We start from the raw sequence: 21,782 nt of genomic DNA, 5'->3' as shown, positions 1-21,782 counted from the left end.
TAATGCTGCTGAAGATGTCCCTTCCTGCCCTACTGTCCTACGATTGTATGACACTCCTATGTTTACTTTGCACATGCGGTTTCAAGCTCCGCATTAACCTAATTTTGCCATAATGGTAGTAAGTAACTAGGTCAGATTAGGAAATGTTAGTTTGTTTCAGTACAAGTGTATTTGGTGTCAGGAAGGCATGTTAGGGATCCAGTCCTGTATTAGTATCCAGCATCTTACAGAACTGGATCCCATGAATTTTAAATAAAGCTGAAGTTGGGGGTGTGAAGGTGCTCAGAACATTTCAGATGCAGGTTGCTAAGTGAGGAAAGAGGTAAAATACTCCATAAAAGACGCACTGTCAGTTGTTAAGCCAAAACAGTCTCATCAGCGATCTGAAGGTCAGAACTTGTGCTGGAAATAGAGAACATTCAAAGTCAGTTAGGTCTGTGGGAAAGAAATAAGGGCAGCAAAACCATGAAGAAGGAGAACAAAGAAGAGAATTGATGTTGCAAATTGTGTGAAGGAGATTTCACAGTCTTGATATTTTAGGGTCAGGAAGGTCCACTATAGTCATCCATTCTTGCCTCCCTATCACGTAGCCCAGAGAATGCTACCTTGCAGGGACCACAATCGTTTTGGGCTAAGCTCACAGTTATCTTTATATCCAGAACAATTATGTAAAAGTTCCAGCATGGCAAAAATTCTACCATGACACGCACATGGTTTGTCAATTGAGCTGGAACCTTTAGATCCACTGCATAGACCTCTGCGACCTCAGTGAATAGAGCAACGGGCGTCAGTCACCAGCTGTCATTCTGTATGGAGACCTGCACCTGAGGAAGACAAGAGGGACAAATTTTGCCATGAGTTTCATAGTGAAGGAGCAGTGAGACTCAGGGACCCTGCATTCTCTTCCATGGTCAGGAGGAAATGTGCTCTAATAGTCAGAAACAATCTGCTCCCATTCTTGCTGTATCTGATTCCTCTGTTTCCCACCAGCTGTCCTCCCAGTCCTGTCCCATTTACCCCTTTATCCCAGTCCCATTCTCACCACCGAAGCTGTCAGTCTGCTCCTCAAGCTTATCAGCCCGGTCTCCTTGCCAACCAGCTGTACTCTCCCCTTCAAACTTCTGATCTTACTACCACAGTCTGCTTTCAGTCCCAGTCTTCTCCTTGCTCCTACTGTTCTTGCCCAGAAATTCCCTGTCTCTCCAAGTGTTTTGTCCAGCAAGTCTTGCTTCTGCCTTGTTAGTTCTCATCCACTCTGTCTGTCTCCAGTCTCTGGCCTTCAGTTCCTTCCACAGCACCCTCTTCTCTGTTCCTGTTGTCTCCCAGTCCCAGCCTCAGTCTCTAAACAATTGTCCAATTTCAATGAGTTGTCCATTCCTTCAGCTCTTTGACCCAGGCTCATTGCACAGCTGGTTGCAGTTCTCCTTCTGCATTCTGGCTGCTCATCCAAATCTGTTATCCCTCCCCTGCTAGTTCCTTTACCCCATCCCGCAGTTTCTTTGCCCAGCTAGTCCCATCTCCAATCTCGCCTTAAGTTCTCTTCAGATCTCATTGCCCCCACCTTTTGTCTCTCCATACTCTCTCATATTTCCTTGTGTGCTCCAGGCCCAATGTCCTTACACACCTCCAACACTTACACACCTCCAACATTTGTAAAGCAACCTAAAGGCGCATTACAAATACGTCAAGAGATACATTGGAGAAAATAGGGCATCAACAATTAAGAGACCTGAAATATTCTAATGTGTTCCTGACAAGCTAATAACATTTGTTTTTAGCAATAATTATATTGAAAAGTTTGCACATTCCTTTTGGGAAGAAGGCTTGGTAGTATAGAGGAATGGGTAGGCAAGTGTTGAGATGATGTGAGGAAAACATGGGCAAATGCATGCATTGCAGCTACTTCTAGGTAGGAACTTGCTCTCTTCCTTCTTTTTCCCCCTTACACAGCCTGGTTCAGTGCTTCCTGCTCTTCTCTCCTAGAGCAGCTGTGCAGTTCTGACTACATCCCCCACTCTTTATTAGTTAGGAGAGACTACTGTGGTCCTGCAAGCAAAAACCCCTACTTCTACCAGCAGTTCGGCCCAGAGGACAAACTCCACATACTACAATTTTGTGGGGGGAGGGAGGTTCAGTATGGTGAGTGGCTGGTAACTGGAGGGGTGGGTGAAGTGTGGGGTCATAAACCTCACATAGCATCTTCCTTGCTTCTGTAAGAAAGTCCTGGGGATTGTGGTCAGAATGGAGGGAGGACAAATCAGTGTCTGCATTTAAACAAACAATCATGATGCATTTTAGGTATTTGATCAAGCAGTTGCTTCGCAATGTGTCTTTCATCAATGGGATTTAGGTGATGTTTTGTTAAAATGGGATTTTCACCTATGTACATGAGAAAAATGTGAGTGCTTCCTTCATAGTACAACTCTTGGCTTTCTTACTTCTCAGAGCAGAGTGTGCCTTGTTTCTTGGTTTTCCTTTTTCCTGCAAGGCCCAGCTGACTTCATTATTCTGAGTCTGAATTGCCCAAATCTTTCAAAATAACCTCACTTTCCAGGACTCAAATTCTGGAGCCTGAAGAATTTTTCTATCCATTCTGCACTAGGACACAGAAGTTCACAATAGGTACAGTGTGAGAGCATGATTAGCCACTCCCTTCCCAATGCTGGGCTCCTCTACTAACCAGCATGTTGTGCTTCCTTCCAGGCTGAGCTGACATTTAGTGCCGGGGATATTATCACGGTGTTTGGGTCCATGGATGATGACGGTTTCTATTATGTAAGTACTTGCTAAGGAGACAGGAAGCAGGATGGAGCTGTGGGCAGCTCATCAGGGTGGGGAGGAGGTGGCTCCTTGCTCCTGTGTGCACCCCCTGGTAGAGGCATGGAGTGGGCATGTACTCCTCCTCCCCCCCAGATTTTTGCACGGGGTGGATGCAGGCTGCTTGCTGTGGGCTTGGGGCTCTCCGCTCTGTTGCCTTTTCCCCAGGGGCCCTGCACTGGCTGTGTGCCCCCCGCCTGCCTGGCAGCAGTGGGTGTGGCGAGTTGTGCCTCCTGCTGCTGGGCAGGCAAGAGACGCATGGCTGATGCAGGGTCCCCAGGGGAAAGGTAGCAGAGTGGAAGGCCTGAGCCCACAGCAGGCAGCCTGCAGCCGCCCTCACCCCACTTGGTTCTGCTTTGGTTATAAAAGCATCCCTGCATGTAACACTGGTGGTGGCCACTCTGAACTAAAGCTCATTTAACAAACTTTAGTTCAAGTGCCCCTGCCACCATTTTTAAGCACCAGGATGCTGATCCACTGGATGAGTTGCCCTTGGCTCTGGCCTTCTCTCCACCCTGGCCCCATGTCCCATTCACTGCCCTGGCTGGGCAGCGCCCCCAGCCCCTGCCCCACTCCCTCCCTCATCATGGGGGCCTTGATCTGCCCCCCTCCACACCTCTTCCCTCCCTCATGGCCCTTGACCTGCAGGGAGCTGCTCTCTACGCTGCCCAGCTGCATTCCTGTAAATAGGTTATTGGATCTGTATCAGCCAATATGGCTGGTTAATAATCGGCTATTGGTCTTGGCCAAGAAAATCTTAATTGGTGCACCCCTACTCCTAAGCATGCTCAATGGGCTGTGCTCTCACCCAGCAGGTCATATCTTTGTGTGCTGGCCCCAGACAAGCGTGAGTGATGAAACTGTTTCTAGTAAAAGCCAGTGACTTGTGGAGTTAAGAGTTTGGAAGAGGGCTAGCAGAAGTCTGGACTGGGATCTCGTGGTTAGAGTCCTGTTCTAGAAAGTGAGAGAACTGAAGATTCCAGCCCCTCCTCCCTGGGGTTGTTTTTCAGTTATGGCCTATGGGGCAAAAATCAGAATGAATATCAGCAAATTTGCCCCCACTGGGCATGTCCAGACAAGTGTGGACATGCAGTATCCAGCACCACGGACCCATCTATGGCACACATGCTGCACATGTGGGCATTCCCTGCACTGCTACATTGCAACACAGGGCATTTTTTTGACCCTGAGAGATCCCGGGGTCAAAAAAACCTGTGCCTAAAAAAACCAGGGTGGTGCATGTGGTGTCAGTGTGCGTCTCTCAAAACGAGCCTAGCCAGCTGGAGCCAAGCTCAAGCTGCCAGCCAGGCTCCTTGCTGCAGGAGTACCATGGGTACAGCTCCTGGAACTCCCCAGGATACCAGAGCGTGTGTGGCACAGGCATTCCCCAGGGACAAGTACCAGCATACAAGGTGTGCCACTGCTACTTGTCCCTGGGGAAGCGCACGTTCCTGCTTGTGGGGATGCGCCCACTGTTTCTAGCACAAATGTGGATCAGGCCACTTTTGTATGGCCCTGGCTGTCAATGACTATCACTTGCCTAGCCCCATGTCAGAGGTGTCTGCTTATTTATCAAGCCAGTTGTTCTTACTGATGTATCTGAGAACTGCTGTGTTGACCTTTCAGGGAGAGTTAAACAGACAGAGAGGCCTTGTCCCTTCTAATTTCCTGGAAGCTGTGTCTCTGGATGGAGGAGTTTCTGAGGGACTTCATTCAAAGGATAAAGATGCCTGTGCAGTGAGTGTCGAGAGTCAGGTAAGGTGACAGGGCAGCTGGCCAGGGCAAGAGCTAAGCTGTGAACCTGCCATACTGGTGAGTATGGCATAGAGCTCGCACTATGTCATGCAGTCTTATTTCATAAACTTTACACAGAAGCCAGCTAAAATGTTTGGAGGAAAATAGGAAGACAACTCCTTACAGGTTTATTTGGTGGGTGAAAAGAGCCATCAAGCAAGAAAATGCTTTGGCAACTTACTCCTGCCCTGCACTGGGATAAGTGCAATACATCCAATCATCTGAACCCTGAGGATTTCCAAAATACCACCACTGTGAAAAGGGCATTAAGGCCATGAAAGCAACCCATAAACAAAGGAAACTCACAGCATCAGCCACCCCTTTCCCCTCCCCTGTACCCAATGGTCAAACAAACTCTAGAGGAAAATTGTAGGACAATTGTTACCTCTATTGCCTCCTGGAATAACCACTCAGCTCTTACCTGGGGAGGCCTCATTCTGTGCCGACTGTCCTTCGAGCCATACCACTAAAGACAATGGAGGTCAGTGCCTAATTTGCCTCTAGGTCCCCAATTGACTGCTCTGTTCTTTAAATTCTCCTGTGGGAAATTACTACTACATCTCTTATTGACAGTGTTACAGAATTGCAAAGTTGTAAATGCAGTTTGGAATTGTTTAACAGCAGTATTGTATAGAAGATACAGGAGATGATAGCATTTTGCTCAGCAGCTGGAGTACTATGTCCAGTTTTGGGCACTACACTATAAGAGGAGATGTAGAGAAACTGGGGAGGATTCAGAAGCAAGAAACAGAGGTGCTAAAGCAGCTGGAATGCAAACCATAAGAGGAAAGGCTGAAGGAATTGGGTATGTTTATCTTGAACAAAAAGAGGTTAAGAGGAGACATGATAGCAAATTTCAATATTTGAAAGGCTGCCATAAATAGGATGGAGAAAAATTGCTCTCCCTTACTGTGAAGGGCAGGATGTGAAAACACGTGTTAAATGGCCCCAGAGCAGATTTAGCTCAAATCTCAGGAAAAATGTCCTAATTGTAAGAACAGTGGGACAATAGAATGGGCTGCTTCAAGTGTGCATGGAGTTCCTTGCTTGGAGGTTTTCAAGAAGAATCTGGATAAGCATTTGTCTAGGATGATTAGGCATAGTCAATCCATCTCTGCACGGGGCTGGACAGAGAATCATGTACAGCATTGTGCAGCAGTCCTGGATTGGTATTGAGGCTGAGGTCACGGCAGGCTTCATGAAAGATGCTCTAACTACTGGTATTGGCTCAACTCGGTCTTTCCTGGCTTTTCTGCCTTCTGATTTTTCCTGCACCCTCTCTCCCAACTCCAGACCTCCCCAACCCCTTTCATCCTTCATCTCTCACCCTGAGCTACCTGCTCTCAACTAACTTGTTTGCTTCTGCCTTCAAACACAGCCTTATCTTTCTCAGAACCCTCTTTCTCCATCTCCTTCTCCAGCTGTTTCTCCAACTCCTTGCTCCTGATGACTCCAAGTTCTACAGCACAGTGTCTGCTCTCCTGCCTTGACTCCAAAAAAAAGCAGAGGGATGTTGATGAGCCTGATTTATGTATCATTTCAAATGAAGGTTGGGTAGTTGCCTCAGCTTCTGTCTTGTGTTCCAGTCCCAGCCAAAATCTGAGCCTCTGAAGCTGAACAGTTGCTGATATTGGATCCCTTTGTTCTGGACTCTGAAGTCTTGCCTACACTGAAGAGTTGCACTAGTTATGCCTGCAGTTATACTGCATTAGCTAAAGCATAATAGTCATATCAGTTTAACTCCCTGTGTGGGCTCCTTTTCTGGAATAAAAGCACTTTTTTTTTTTGTTCCTTCCAAAATGTTCCTCATGCCCCTCAAGCTAAACTCCAAAGAGCCCCTTTTATTGGAATGGGAGTGTACTCAAGGGAGGTTTATACCTGCCTGACTGTAGCAGTTTGAATTCATAGCTTTGCTTATACAGGTCCAATCTTCCCACCTAGCTGGATCATTGGTCATAACACTTTTGCTGCATGTGCGCTCTGGTGCGTGTTACATTGCCCCATGTGAGGCATGGGAGGCTGAGGCCAGCCTTACTTGGGATCCTGGGGGCCTCTGGGAGCTGCGGCCATGGTGATTCTGCAGCAATGAGTCTGGCCGGCAACTGGAATGTGACTCTAGCTGGCCCGGCTCTGGTTTCGGGCAGCATGTGCTGTCACCATGTGCACGATCTTGCTTTTTTTACGTGCGCGTTTTTTTGATCCTGGGATCTCCTAGCAAATTAGGAGCACAGGGAATCCCTGCATGTGTGGTGTGCGCTGCTGCAGACAGGTCTGCAGTGCTGCATACCATGTATACACGCTTATCTGGACGCACCTCTGAGACTGTTTGGTGAAGCAAAGAGTCCTCAACTGTGAACGCAGTGTTCTTGGAAAGCTTCAGATGTGGGCGATTTTTATAGTAGCAGGATTTCATGACTAACAGAATTTCATGTCTCTCTGAGTGTGTCTTTCCCATATATCAATGATTCTCAACCAGGGTGCCACTGCACCTTGGAGTGCCTTGAGATCCTTCCACAGGTGTGGGGGAGAGCCATACAATGTTAGCACTGCTAAGTGTGCAATCATGATTCACAGGATAAACTCAGAGATTTTAAATAGGAATCCATTCTGACCTGTTGTAGTCTTTCTGAGTTCTTTGCAACAGAAGAATTGCTTTATTATTTTTCTTTAGTAAAAAAATTAGTAAAAAATAAGAGGCGGTATTTTTCAAGGGGTTCCTTGGATCTAAGGAGAGGTGCCTTGAGTCTAAAAAGGAGACACGGCTTGCCAAGGGGGTGTGAGAGGGGGCGGCTCCTACTGCTGCATGCGCTCCTGAAGGGCATGGTGGGGCATGTGCCCCCAGATGTGCGTGGAGGGGCGGGTGAGGGCTGCAGCTGTGGGCTGGGGTTGGGGCTGCACTGGGGTCTTCCCAGCACATGGGGTGGGGTTGGGCTGGGGCTGTGCTCAGGGCAGGCGGCAGTCGCATTGAGAGTGGGGATACAGAGGGGAGGGGCGCAGCCACCCCAAATTTTGCTGTAGCCCCCCATAGTAGTTGTCGTCATCCCCCACCCCACGTGCCACCACCACCCACCCTGAGTGCAGCCTCCATGTGCTGGGAGCGCAGCCCCCATACTCCGGGAAGAATCCAGCACAGCCCTGGCCCCAGCCCGCAGCTGCAGCCCCTCCTGCCCCCCCTGTAAAGATCCATGGGCACACCCTCCCCTCCATGCCCTTTTGGGGTGTGCGGAGAGGCAGGGGGCACCCCCCCCCCCCTCCCCCGTGGCTCGGTCCCTCAGCCCACCCCACCTGGGTAGTGCCTGCCCTAGCCCCCCTCCCTCCCTTACTGTGGGGGGCATTGATCTGCCCCCCCCCGCCATCCCTTCCCCCCCTCCTGCTTCCACCACAACAGACTTACCAGCTGCACGCAGCTCTCCAAGCTGTCAGGCTGTGCTCCTCACTACCTACGTGCTGCACTGTGGCTGCGCACATGCATGGGCATTTATCTGCCAAATTATTGGCCACATCAGGCCGATTTCCGATGCAATCAATTTGCTTTATATTGGTACTGATTCTATATCAGATCAATGTATCGATGCACCTCTACTTCCTGCAGTACATGGACATGGCTCTAATTCTCCTTGAGCCAGTATAGCATGTATTCCTGACTCAGCATTTCTCTGATATATATGAACATTAGGGGTGTGCGAAGCAGGCCCTAGTCTATTCGGATTCAGCCCGAATCAAGGACAGTGATTCAATTAGTTGATTCGGATCACTGTCCCTGATTCGATTTGGGTGAATCCGAATCTGAAGATTTGATGCTGATTTGGAGAATTAGCAATTCAGACATAGAAATAATATTTAAAGCTGTGTCTACCTACCTTGGGGTACCAGCATGGCTTGTGAGCGCTGCAATGCTCTGGCACATGGAGCATGCCACAGGACTGCGGGGAGGGGGGCCTTCACATGCTGGGCAGTGAACCCAGAAGTGGACTGGAAGTACTTCCGGTCCACTTCTGGGTCTGCCAGGGAGCGCCATGGGGGGCCCCCCACGCCCCCCTGGCTTGGCGATCAGCCATGGGGGGACCTGGGTGTCTGCCCCAGACCCAGGAGGCACCAGTTGGCAAGCTGCTTCTGGTCCACTTCCGGGTCTCCTGCCAAGTACGCTGGGGAGCCCCCTGCACTCCTGTGGGACACTCCATGCACCCCAGCATCACAGCACTCATGACCCGCCTGGTACCTAGAGGTATGTAGAAAAAATATTTAAATCTGTGTATATGTCCAAATCTCTCTGAATCGATTTGGGGAGGTTAAAGCATCTTCTGATTTGATTTGGAGATTTGGCCACCGAATTGGGCCGAATCTCCACCAAATCGAATCAGGGACTGAAGCTTCACACAGCCCTAATGAACTTCCCTTGTGATTCTGCCTGTGCCATCCAGATGTGTAGATGTATGATTTTCCAAATGTGAGTGATGTCACTCTTTTAAGACCTATTTACCACTGCGTTTGTTCCCCAGTGACATCACTCCAGATTCGTTATCTAAATTTGACATGTGCTTGCAAAGCTACATCAATACTCTATGCTGTTCCGTGCTTTCCATAATGTTGTAGCACCTGGCAGTCCTGTTCAGGCTCTGTTTTGCTAGGCCCTGTGTACAAAGACAAAGAATCATAGAAAATTAGGGTTGGAATAAACCTTGAGAGGTCATCTAGTCCAACCCCCTGCTCGAAGCAGGACCATCCCCAGCTAGATCACCCCAGCCAAAGCTTTGTCTAGCCGGGTCTTAAAAATCTCCAAGGATGAAGATTCTACCACCTCTCTGGGTAACCTGTTCCAGTGTTTTACTACTCTCCTAGTGAGAGAATTTTTCCTAATATCTAACATAAACTTCCTTTGATGTAACTTGAGACCATTGCTCCTTGTTCTGTCATCTGCCATCATTAAGGACAGTCTAGCTCCATCCTCTTTCAAGCCCCCCTTCAGGTAGTTGCTGATTTAAAAGCTCAGCTATTAAATTCTCCTGTCTCCTCTTCTCTAGACTAAATAAGCCCAGTTCCCTCAGTTTTTCCTCATAAGTCATGTGCCCCAGCCCCCTATCCATTTTTGTTGCCCTCCACTGGACTCTATCCAATTTGTCTATATTCTTCCTGTAGTGGAGGCCCCAAAAGTGAATACAGTGCTGCAGATGTGGCCTCACCAGTGCTAGGTAGAGAGGAATAATCACTTCCCTTGACCTGCTAGCAACACATCTACTAATGCAGCCCAGTATGCCGTTCTTTGCAGCAAGGGCACAGCATTGGCTCATGTTCAGCTTATTGTCCACTGTAACCCCAGGTTCTTTTCTGCAGAGCTGCTGCCCAGCCAGTCAGTCCCCAGCCTGTACTGATGCATGGGATTATTCCGTCCTAAGTGCAGGACTTTGCACTTGTCCTTGTTGAACCTCATGAGATTTCTTTTGGCGCTGTACTCCAAGTTTTCTAGATCTCTGAATCCTAGCCCTACCCTCCAATGTATCTACTACTCCCCCCAGCTTGGTATCATCTGCATGCAGACTTGCTGAGGGTGCGTTCCATGCCAACTTCCAGGTTGCTGATGAAGACTTTGAACAGAACCGGCCTCAGGACTGTCCCCTGGAGCACTCCACTTGATACTGGCTGCCAACTAGACATTGAGTCGTTGATTACTACTCTCTGAGCCCAATGCTCCAGCCAGTTTTCTGTCCACCTTACATTCATCTAGCCCGTACTTCCTTAGTTTGCCTGGAAGAATGTTGTGAGAGTCTGTCTGTCTATCAAAAGCCTTGCTAAAATCAAGGTATATCACATCCACTGCTCTCCCCCCATCCACTGAGCCAGTCACCTCATCATAGAAGGCAGTCAGGTTGGTCAGACATGACTTACGTGTGGTGAATCCATGCTGACTGTTCCTAATCATCTCCATCTCGGCCTCCACATGCTTAGAAATGGATTCCTTGAGGATCTTCTCCAGACTTCTTCAGGGACTGAGGTGAGGCTGACTGGTCTGTAGTTCCCTGGATCCTTCTTTTTCCAGTTCCTAAATATGGGCACTATGTTTACCCTTTTCAGATCATCTGGGACCTCTCCTGATCACCGTGAGTTTTCAAAGATGATGGCTAGTGGCTCTGCAGTCACGTCAGCCAGGTCCCTCAGCATCCTTGAGTGTGTCCCATCCGGCCCCATTGACTTGTACACGTCCAGCTTTTCTAAATAGTCCCTAAACTGTTCTTTCACTCCACTGCTCACCTCCTCCCCAAACTGTGCTGCCTAGTGCAGTAGTCTGGGAGCTGACCTTGCCTGTGAAGACTGAGGCAAAGAAGGTATTGAGCACTTCAGCCTTTTCTGGATCCTGTATCACAAGGTTGCCTCCCCCATTCAGTAAGGGATCCACACTTTCCCTGATCCTTCTCTTGCTACCAGCAGACTTGTACCCATACTTGTACCCTTGTTGTTACTCATTATCTCCCTTGCTAGCTGCAACTCCAATTGCGCTTTGGCCTTCCTGACTTCATCCCTGCGTGCCTGAGCAATGCTCTTATACTCCTCCTTATTTATTTGTCCAAGTTTCCACTTCCTATAAACTTCCCTTTTGTGACTTAGTTTACTGAAGAGTACCCTGCTAAACCAAGCTGGACTTCTGCCGTACTTGTTAGTCTTTCTGCACATCAAGACAGTTTGTTCCTGCACTCTCAATAAGGCTTCTTTCAAGTACAGCCAGCTCTCCTGGACTCCTTTTTCCCCACTCTGACTGGCTTCCTAGGGGATCCTGCCCATGAGTTCCTTGAGCAAGTTGAAGTCTGCTTTTCTGAAGCCCAGGGTCTATGCTCTGCTGCTTTCCATCCTTCCTTTCTTCAGGATCTTGAACTCAATCATCTTGTGGTCACTACTAACCAAGTTGCCATCCACTACTACATACCCCACCACTTATTCCTTGGTTCTTACTTGAAGAGTTCATGCTTTGGTAGTGTTAGACTTTTGGTACCTATTTTGTAGCTTTGTAGATAAGCACAAGGTGTTCACTGATTACAGAAAGGGAGCCAGGAGACTGTGCCTCAGTCCCTTTTGATCTGCCACTGATTCCCATATAACAACAGTTTGGAGCTCTGTAGTTTAAGAATGTGAGCTCTGAGGCTGCTGAGAGTGTAACTTCCTGGCTTGTTCAAGGAGGTCTCAGGCTTGTGATGGTAACTTTACCTGGGAGAGAGTGTCTGAGAAGGTGGAGTACAAAGGTTTAGGTATCTCTGCTTGCCAGCTTACTAGCGAGGAGAGAGGACTCTCCACGTGAATCTGACTGGAGGCCTTGATGGATTAATGCCCGCAGAGTTCGCTGCCTCCTGTGGGGGAGAAAAGCATTGGCTGTGAATTGCCGGGCTGTTGTGGATTAGTCTCATGACCCTAATGTTCCTTTCTCACTGTTTCTCTGGAGTATGTGCCTTTCATTAAACACAGACATGCAACACCAGTGCTCCCACTTCCTGATAGTCTGTTTGACCCTGCTGGGAGGCTCCTGGCAGTGAATGTCTCTACAGTCTCACCTAAACTATCAGGAGAAAATAGAACAATATGTATTTCTCTGTGCCTTGGAACAATATGTATTCTCATGCTGACAAATACAAGCACCCACTCAGCTCCTTCTGTCTAGCTATCAAGTTTGAATCTGTAAGCATTGAAAGCCAGAGAATGCAGACATGAAGACTTAAAAGCAATAGCCTGCATACATTGCACATAGTCTCTGGGCCCAGTCCTTGGTAAACTCCATTGACATCAATGCTGCTATACATGAGGGAAGCCTTGGGTTGACCTTAATCAGTGAACACTATTTTGTAGGCCTACTGTGATGTTCAGGATCTTGTTAGTTAAAATTAGTTCAAGTTATATGTTTTCAAGCACAGTCTGTTTGCCTAGGCAAGACACGGCCAATGAGCCTGGTAGGTTGACAGGAAAAACCAAGTTGCTTGTTAGGGGACACTTTTCTGCAGGGCTGGGTTGGCAAATCACCTACAAAACATCTGAGAAGACACCGATAGAGGGGTAACAGCTGGAGAAGCATCATTTGAATCACGAAAAACGGAGTGCTAAGATACTACTTCTGTTTCATTTTCCAGCTGCAGCTTCTGAGACCTCTTGCAGCCTGAGCAGGGTCAGTGGGTACTGTGATTCCACAGCACAGCTGGAATCTTAGCTCAGATCTTGACAGAAGCTCACTGAGCATGCTCACCACTGAACTTTCAGTTGCTTGTAACTTTTGGATTTACACTTTTCCACACAAACTAATGGGAAGACCTGATCACATATAAGGCTAATTTACACACAAAGAGGAAGAAGGATGGATTATTTGACTTACTGGTGAATAAATAGTTCTTAAAATGTTGGGGACATGTATCTTTTTAACACTCCAGTAACTGAATGAGATGAACTGTCAAGCATAGGCCACTTCTGGACTTGGAGTAAGTAGTGACCATTTCAGCCTGAAAAGGGAACTATCCTGTGAAAACAGGGTGTGCCAGTGAAGATCTCACAATACGCTTAATTATAGTTGTTGTAAGGCAGCTGCTATAATGTGTGTATTTTGCATCAGTAAAGCACAACTTTTTTTGTAAAGTATCTTTAGAAAGTGTTCCATTCTAATTGATTTCATGTATTTATTTCTGCCCCCTTATTATGCACCCATGGCGGTTATATTCTTCAGAGAATGAGGAAGAGAAGAGTCCAGTGATAGATATGAATGATACATAGAGAGAACAACCATGTAAGTGTATGTGAGAAGATCTTCTTGATTTCCACCCCCACCCCACCCCAGCCCAATGCCTTAAGAGTGCTTTGCAGCCCTAGAGCTTTGCAGCCATAGTTTGCTCCTTCCCCTGCTGTAGGAGGGCTGGCTACGCTGGGCTGTGTTAGCAAGTCCAGCTTGAAATAGCCCAGTGGCAAACTATTTCCTTCCAAAGTGGTTGTGTGCTACCTAGAAGCTATGATATGCTTGCAGTGCAGAGTGCAATTGTTTGGAATAATTATCTGGTGGTTTTGGGGACTGTGATAATGATTGCAGGATAGTTAGAAGTTAGAACAAAGGCCTTCGTTGTCATTCGGCCTATCTCTCCAGCTGAGACAAGGGTCGTCTTCTCTGCATAGTAGTTCACAAGGCTGTATCCAGTAGAGCTGTAAGTGTCCTATGTAATATGGCTCTTTTCTTTGCCATTGTAACACTATCCCGTAGGTTAACAACTCCCTATATTCCTTTGCTTAATTTTACCCCATTCTCCCTAACAGTGGTCCTTTTACACAAGTCTAAATGTGCCCTCTTAAACCTATTAAATAATAAAGAATGTTGGTGTGGTCAGTCCCTAAAATCAACTTATGTGGATAATTGTTCTGCATGACAGCACTGGTGGGAACAATGGGCTTTTGTCTGTGATAGTGCTCTGTGCAGGAGGAGGAGAATTATTTTACTTCTATTTTTTAACATTTGATTTAAAATTTCAGAAAAAATATGACAGTAAGAATTCTGAGAGAAAAGCAAAGACTCATGCTTTATCAACATTAACAGTTTTTATCAAGATCTTGACAGTAATATGTCTTCATTTCTTGTCTTGGAGAAGTGGACAGAGTTTTCCATTGAGTCTGTGAACTGGTTCCACACTCTTCCTATCATTTAGAGGGCCTGGTGCATGGGTGTGGTTGTATATGTGTACATGCACTTCTGTGTATGCTTGTATAAATGTGTGTGTGTGCATGCTTGTCTGTCATTAACTAGAGCTGGGTTCAGAAGGACTTGTCATCACATAGGGCACAGCTAGACATTTCCTTTTAACTATTGGATACTTGATAATTGAATGGGTATATTACTATTGCTATTACAATGAATAATCTCTAAGGGTGTTTTATACATGTGCTCTGGGAGGGGGCTTTAATTACAGTGGTTTCGAGAGCCTCTTATTAAGCACCCAGAGCGTCTTGCATATAAGCATCCCTGTGCTGAAAACCCTGTGAGGGTTTGGTGCCCCCAGAGGGTTTGGTGCCCCCGCGCTGAAAAATGGTGGCAGGGACACCAAACCCTCTGGCTTGTTGAGCAAGCATTATTTAAGGTGCCCCCACCACCATTTCTGAGCGCCCTCACCACCATAATTATCACACTCCAGCAGACTTGAGTAATTACAGTGCATCGGAGCAGCCGCACTGCTTGTGTATAGGCACTCTAAATGCCTACATGGGAGACATAGTCCTTGGAAGTTTAATTTAGCAGATAAAACCAGAATAGAATCCAGTCATTGGAATATGAAGTTAGACAAATTTAGGATAAAAATAAGGTGCCAGGTTTTTTTTTCCGGGGGAGGAAGGTCAAGTGGAAGTAATTAACATTTAGAACCTGGGGAAGGGGTGGTTTCTCCATCACATACCTTTAAATTGGCGTCAGATAGCTCAACATGGAGTTTATGAGCTTGATGAAGGAATATCAGGGTGATATTTTCTGACCTGTGCGATGTAGGAGGTCAGACTAGAGGCTCATTATGGCCCCTTCTGGCTTTGAAACCAGAGTGATTTGTGATATTGTGAAGCAACTGTTGTATTATCCATAGCAGGCAACTGTTGTATTATGCCTTTAGCTATTACCCATGTGGACCTGAGAGTTAACATGCATCTGGCATCAGTAGCCAGATGAACCTCTGAAGGATTTGGTAACTCTTTATACTGAAGGCTGACTTCATCTTTCTTACCCCTTCTCCAGAATAATGGTCTCTTTCTATGTATTGCACACCGTCACACAAGATGTTTATGAGATCTGACTCCCTAGACACAGTGTTTCAACTCATCCTCTACCTAAAATACATTCATCAGTAGAGTAAATGAAGCATCTGTACCATGCCAGAGATGAACACAACTCTAATAGGAAAAAGAGATCATGGGCAGCTGCCTTTCCTGCTGTTACTTGCTCCCGAGTGACACAGAGAAGGTCAGCAGTGGGGTAACATCTGCTGTTAGGCACAGGACACTGATCTCAAGACTGTCAGACAAACGAACCCAGATGAATGGCCGTACTGTCACCAGATGGTCAGTGTCAGCTCCTAGGGTTGGCTTTATGCAGCAGCCTCAGCCTGCCTTTCCAACAGGCTTCTGGTAGCAAGGCATATCCATGAAAGACACTGAGATTTAGCATGACACTGTCATGATCTTTAGAAGTACATTTCTTCTGCTCCTTTCCTGATGCAACATCTACGCTCTTTGGATGTTGCCCTCCACAAGCAGAGCATTGCGCTGTCTATCAACGACTCATTCTTTTTCCATGGACAGCTTTTTGCTGTCCATTTTTTTTCTAAGTCCCAATTCCAGAAAACTCTTAAGCAAGTGCTTAACTCTTACCGACTTCACTGGGACCTAACCGTATAGATTAGTACTGTCCTGAATGGAAGACATTTTCAGACCAGCCAAGGCGCAGAGCATTCTGTTGCTGCCTTCCCAGTGTGCACACACCATCAATATTCCCACTCACTTCCTGCCTGGCAGGCTGCTGTTTAGGTGTTTTTGTTTAGATGGGTGCAGCTGGAAGGATACCATTCATATCTGGCCATACCTGGGTCCATCTGTAATATCAGTACAGGTGATGTAGAAAGGACAGAGTAGGGTCAAAGGCTCCACTGGGCATTAACAGCTAGGGTGGAAAAGAGTCTGGCCAACCTGGAAATCTTCATGACCCCAGACAGGGAAGGTAAGGGATGTTATGCCGGGCAGCAGGGAGTGTCTGGCTGGAACCCCTGCCTGGAGCAATTACAGTGAAGAGGAGATAAACTGCAGCTGCTGGGAATTGACCAGTAGCTAGGTTGCTGCTGAGAGGAAGCTGGGCCCTGCAAGATCCCTGCTTCCATCCCTAAAGTCTGTTTGTGGCTAACCCCAAGGGGCAGTGGGATAGAGTGAGCTATTTGAGCCCCTCCTGAGGGGCAGCAGGGCACTAGCAGGATCAAAAGATACCATGGATAGCATTTTCAGGAACATCTGGGTGAGACAGACTCCATTTTTAGGAGTACCATAGGCACTGAGGAGCCAGTGTCTCCTGCATGAGATTTGGACTCCTAAGTCAAGTAAGTGCTTCTGACATTGTCTCATATCTACTCTCCCATGAAGGGTTGTGGTGTTCCCTCTTTAAGAGAGGGTTGAGAGAGTGTGATATTCTTCTTGTCTGTGAAAGTCTTCATCTTTCTTAAAAGGCAAGGCAGAATTGCTCCCTGTGTTCATCGTGACCATGGGCTCTGCTGTCTTGCCCAGTGGCCTAGTCCATTGTGCTGAACCCTCTTGGAGAGGACTCCAAAATTAACTCCTCCCTGTTTTCAGTACTAAGCCATCAAGTTATATCCTGCCTCCCATGCTTAATTTCAGCCAGTGTTGAGACAAATGGCAGCTGGTGCTGGGGGACTCTGAAAAGGTTCAGAGCTTCAGTTTGACCCACCCTGATGAACTGTAGCTGCTGGGGAAAGGTCTAGTGGCCTGCTATTGTGCTACAGCATAGAGACAAGCAACACCCACCTCAAGAAAATTCCTAATCGGGTATCTTCAGGGCACAGCATGGTCAGCCCACTTCCCACCACCTCACCCGCATTCCTTTCTCCTGTTGTCTTAAGGCAGTTCTCAAAGGCTGTACAGTCTAGGGACATGGCTGCCGTGGGGGACCTAAACTACCCTGACATCTGCTGGGAGGAACAGTCAGCTAAATCCTACTGTTCATGTAGGTTCTTAACCTGCATGCAGGACCTTTATCTAACACAGGAGGTATACGGTCCCACTAGGGGAATGCCTTACTGGACTTAGTGTTGGCTATGAGGGAGGACCTGGTAGGGGAGCTGCAGATTCATGGTCACCTTGGGGACAGTGACCACCAATCGATCGAACTCACCATACAGTGTAGGGTGGGTAAGATAAGTAGTAGGATGGAAGTGCTTGACCTTAGGAAGGCTAACTTCAGTGTGCTCAGGGGTCTAGTCAATGATGCACTGCAGGATAAGAGTATTGGCAAGATGGGAGTCCAGGAAGGGTGGTCATTTCTAAAGGAAGCAATCCTTTGGCACAGAGGGATACTATCCCAGTACAAGGGAAAAGGAGCCAAAAAACTTTCTTGGCTAAACATGGAAATCCAGGGGAGCCTAAGGGCAAAAAGGTGGTGGAAGCAGGGGGAAGCTACTGAGGAGGAGTATACGTCCTTGACCTGAACTTGCAGGGAGGCAGTTAGAAAGGCCAAAGCAACTACAGAGCTGAGGCTGGCAACACAAATTAAAGACAACAAAGTCTTTTTTTAGGTATGTAGGGAGTACAAGGAAGGTGCAGGGCATCATAGGACCCCTATTGAACAAGGAAGAGCCATTAGTGACAGACAGGGCGGACAAGGCTGAGCTATTCAGTGAGTTTTTTGCCTCAGTATTTCTGAACAGGGGTCAAAATAAGTCTCCTAATGGGTTCTTAGATGGGCATCAGAGGGACACCAGCCCATCAACTGTCGACGCTGACTTGGTGCAGAGTCACTTGGACTGGGTGTGTTCAAGTCAGCAGGCCCAGATGAGCTGCATCCGAGGATACTGAAAGAATTGGCCGGTGTCATAGCAGAGCCACTGGCACAGCTGTTTGAGTGCTCGTGGTGCTTGGGTCTGGTCCCGGAGGACTGGAAAAGGGCCAACGTGGTCCCCATTTTCAAGAAGGGGAGGAAGGAGGATCTAAGTAATTATAGGCCAGTCAGTCTCACCTCCATCCTTGGAAAGGTCTTTGAAAAGATTGAGGGATCATATTTGTGGGAGTCCAGCGGGAAAAATAATGCAGCAGAGAAACCAGCACGGATTTGTAGCAGGTAGATCGTGCCTGACCAATTCGGTTTTGTTTTATGATAGGGTCACAAAATGCTTAGATGCAGAAGTAGAGGTGGATGTCGTTTTCTTGGACTTTAGCAAGGCCTTTGATATGGTATCTCATCCCATTCTCATAAATAAATTAAAAGGCTGTGACATAAATGTTTACACAGTCCGGTGGGTGGCAAATTGGCTTAGCGGTCGCACCCAGAGAGTGGTAGTAGATGGGTCGGTGTTGACCTGGAAGGATGGGGTAGTGGGGTCCTGCAGGGTTCAGTCCTTGGACCTGTACTCTTCACTATCTTCATCAGTGACTTGGATGGTGGTGTGAAGTGTGCTCTGTCCAAGTTTGCGGATGATACTAAAGTGTGGGGTGAAGTGCACACTCTGGAGGGTAGGGAATGATTGCAGGCAGACCTGGACAGGTTAGAAAAGTGGGCAGTACACAATAGGATGCAGTACAACAAAGACAAGTGTAGAGTGCTGCACCTAGGCTGCAAAAATATCCAGCACACCTACTGGCTGGGCAGTAACCCTCTCAGCGGCACAGAAGTGGAAAGGGATCTCAGAGTCATAGTGGATTTCAAGATGAATGTGAGTCGTCAGTGTGACAAAATCATCAGCAAAGCTAACCACACTTTATCATGTATCAGCAGATGCATGACAAATAGATCCAAGGAGGTGATACTTCCCCTCTATGTGGCATTGGTCAGACCTCAGTTGGAGTACTGCATCCAGTTTTGGGCTCCGTACTTCAAGAAGGATGTTGATAGACTCACAAGAGTCCAGAGGAGGGACACTCATATGGTTAGGGGCTTACAGGACAAGCCCTATGAAGAGAGACTGAGGGACCTGGACCTCTTCAACCTCTGCAAGAGAAGGCTGAGAGGTGATCTTGTGGCCACCTACAAATTCATTAGGGGGATGCAGCAAGGGATCGGAGATGCTCTGTTCACCAGGGCACCTCTTGGGGTAACAAGGAACAATGGCCACAAACTGACAGAGAGCAGATTTAGGGTAGATATCAGGAAAAACTTCTTCACGGTAAGGGTGGCCAAAATTTGGAATGGGCTTCCAAAGGAGGTGGTGCTCTCCCCTACCTTGGGGGTCTTTAAGAGAAGGCTGGATAGGCATCTGGCTGGGGTCATCTGGCCCCAGCACTCTTTGCTGCCTAGGCAGGGGTCAGACTCGATGATCTGCTGAGGTTCTTTCCAACCCTAGCATCTATGAATCAATGAACTCACTTTACACTTGCGGAGTGACAAAACTTAGCACTTCTTACGTTTTACAGAGCACGCTTCCATTTCATAGCCCAGCACTTACAGAGGGCTGGGGATACCCGATCTCATGCAAGGTGTGAGGGATATTTTAAAGCTGAATTTGTACAGGATAACTGATCTATGCTGGAAATGGGGACCATCTCTGGGATGGGCTTTGGTGGTGGTCTTGCTGGGTAAGCTGTATACGTGGGGATGATGCCACTGCTTAGCTCTGAACTCAGCTATTTCTTTTGTTGTCTTTCTTTCCTGTTTAGCTCAATTTAGATGGGCCTGGTGACCTGTCAGCAAACACCTTTGAAGTGCCGCCATCCTGCCCTGTCACTGGTGTCCCAAGTCCAGAGCAAGTAGTGTTTGAGACTCCTGAATCAAGTGTTTTGCCTGTTCAAACTAAAAAAAAGAGAGGCTTCTTCTTCAAGGGAAAACAGCTCTTCAGAAAACTAGGGTCCAGTAAGAAGAACTGAAAATGGATGTTACTGAACTATTTAGACCTGTCCATGAACAGGCATGGACTGTAAATTCAGGACATGCCCTCTGCAATAAACTGACCTGCCACAGAGTATTTTCATAAGGAAAAAGTCGACTTTAATTATTTACAACTTTCTAGTGGCTTCATAAACCTAGGCCTCCTTCACATGGTCTTCACAGAGAGCCCTGTTGCCACTGGGCTGCATGTCCAGTGAAACCAGCACCTTGGGCGCAAGCAGTGTTCCTGTAGAAGAGCAGTGTGGACAGGAGCCTGGGCACTAGGGATATGGCTACCTCCACAGTAGTGTGTCCTGACTCTGCATAGCCAGCCATTCCCTGTAAATATTTTAATTCTAAAGGTGATATACTGGCTGTAATTTAGCTAAATGGCTGCTCCCAATAAAGCCCCAGCCCCTTAGGAATTACTCCTTAGTTGTAATACTGGGATTCCTTTGTATAACGTGCCCGGGTACTGCTCTATTCTGTTCAGATGCGGCTATTGGCAACCCCTCCACTTCCTGAAAAGATTGTTTGCACTTAATTTTCTTCCTGTGAATCCCCTTTGTTGTCTCTGGGTGGATGAATGAGACATTTGTACTGAAAACGGTGTAAATACTCAGCTGTGCCTAGGAGCATCTCATTCTGTCTCAGTTGTGCTTCATTGCAAGGGTTCCCCAAGGAGAAAGGAGACAATACCCACAAGGCTATTCTTGCATTAAGGGGTGCATTCATAGTTCTGCATAGAGCCAGGGCTTCCAGAAGGTGGTTGGTGCATGTTGATCATAGCTGTCTGGGGACTCCGCCTTATTTTTTTTCTTTTTCTTTTTTGTTTGCTTATTTAAATATTTGACTGACATATTCCGATGATTGTGTGTTCCTGACTGAGTTTTTGGAGAGCAGAGCTGGGAGCAGAGCCCTGCCAGGGATTTTGCTCCTGTTTTCATATGAGGTAACCTGTCCCTCGCATTAAGGATACATCCCTTTCTAAGCCAAGGAGTTTTGTACCATGTGGTTTCTATCCTTTTATGGCCATATTTATTTCTTTGCATGTCTCAATGGGGTATTTGTTTTGAGAAAGACAGTTATGTTTGGTATTTGAATGATGCTAACTAAGGCCATGTCCACGGGTGTTGGTGAAACAGTATGTTTTTATTTAATATCAAATTTTATTATAATAAAGTCTATTTTCACAAAAATACATCTTTTCCTTACAAAAGTCACACGTTCAATATTGCTTTTTTTCAAAGATTCTACATTGTCTCCTCACCATCCAGAATGAGAGGCCTTGGAGCACTAACACTCCCAAAACAGAATGACAGCCCCCACACCGAGGAACATTAGAAACTTAAGTTAGAAACGTGTTGTAAGGGGCTAAGATGCCACTAGGCCTCTCTCAGGGGCAGGACAGGCATTGTCATGGAATTACTGTGGGCACTTTATGGCCCTGTATGCCACAAGAAGAGGCTGAAACGGCTGCAGAAGGGCAGAATTTAGCCCAGTTTGTCAAATTCAAGGTTTAAGTATTTTGTGTCTCAAGAGGTTATTCTATACCCTTGGACACAGCAGGTGTTTTGTCACTTACTTCGGTAGGAGCAGGATTGAGCTG

General features: G+C 47.1%; 1 protein-coding gene across 8 annotated transcripts in view; it reads left to right on the top strand.

Annotated features, from left to right (window-relative positions):
• TSPOAP1 (TSPO associated protein 1) overlaps positions 1 to 21,297 on the top strand; it is a 90,552-nt gene extending 69,255 nt beyond the window's left edge. For 5 of the 8 annotated variants that reach the window (XM_025193439.1, XM_025193440.1, XM_025193434.1 and 2 more), the window contains 3 exons: positions 2,704 to 2,775; positions 4,444 to 4,572; positions 19,966 to 21,297. In XM_025193439.1, coding sequence (XP_025049224.1) covers positions 2,704 to 2,775; positions 4,444 to 4,572; positions 19,966 to 20,172 — 408 coding nt within the window. In that variant the 3' untranslated portion in view covers positions 20,173 to 21,297. Of the gene's footprint in view, positions 1 to 2,703; positions 2,776 to 4,443; positions 4,573 to 6,032; positions 6,379 to 13,300; positions 13,361 to 19,965 lie in introns of those variants that run through there. The other 3 variants (XM_025193437.1, XM_025193436.1, XM_025193438.1) reach the window with 3 other exon arrangements.
• The last annotated feature ends 485 nt before the right edge of the window (positions 21,298 to 21,782 follow it).

The sequence above is a fragment of the Alligator sinensis genome, unplaced genomic scaffold, assembly GCF_000455745.1.
Source record: "Alligator sinensis unplaced genomic scaffold, ASM45574v1 scaffold367_1, whole genome shotgun sequence".
NCBI classification, from domain to species: Eukaryota; Metazoa; Chordata; order Crocodylia; family Alligatoridae; genus Alligator; species Alligator sinensis.
The sequence above is the reverse complement of the archived record's forward strand: the minus strand, read 5'-3'. Positions and strand labels throughout refer to the sequence as shown.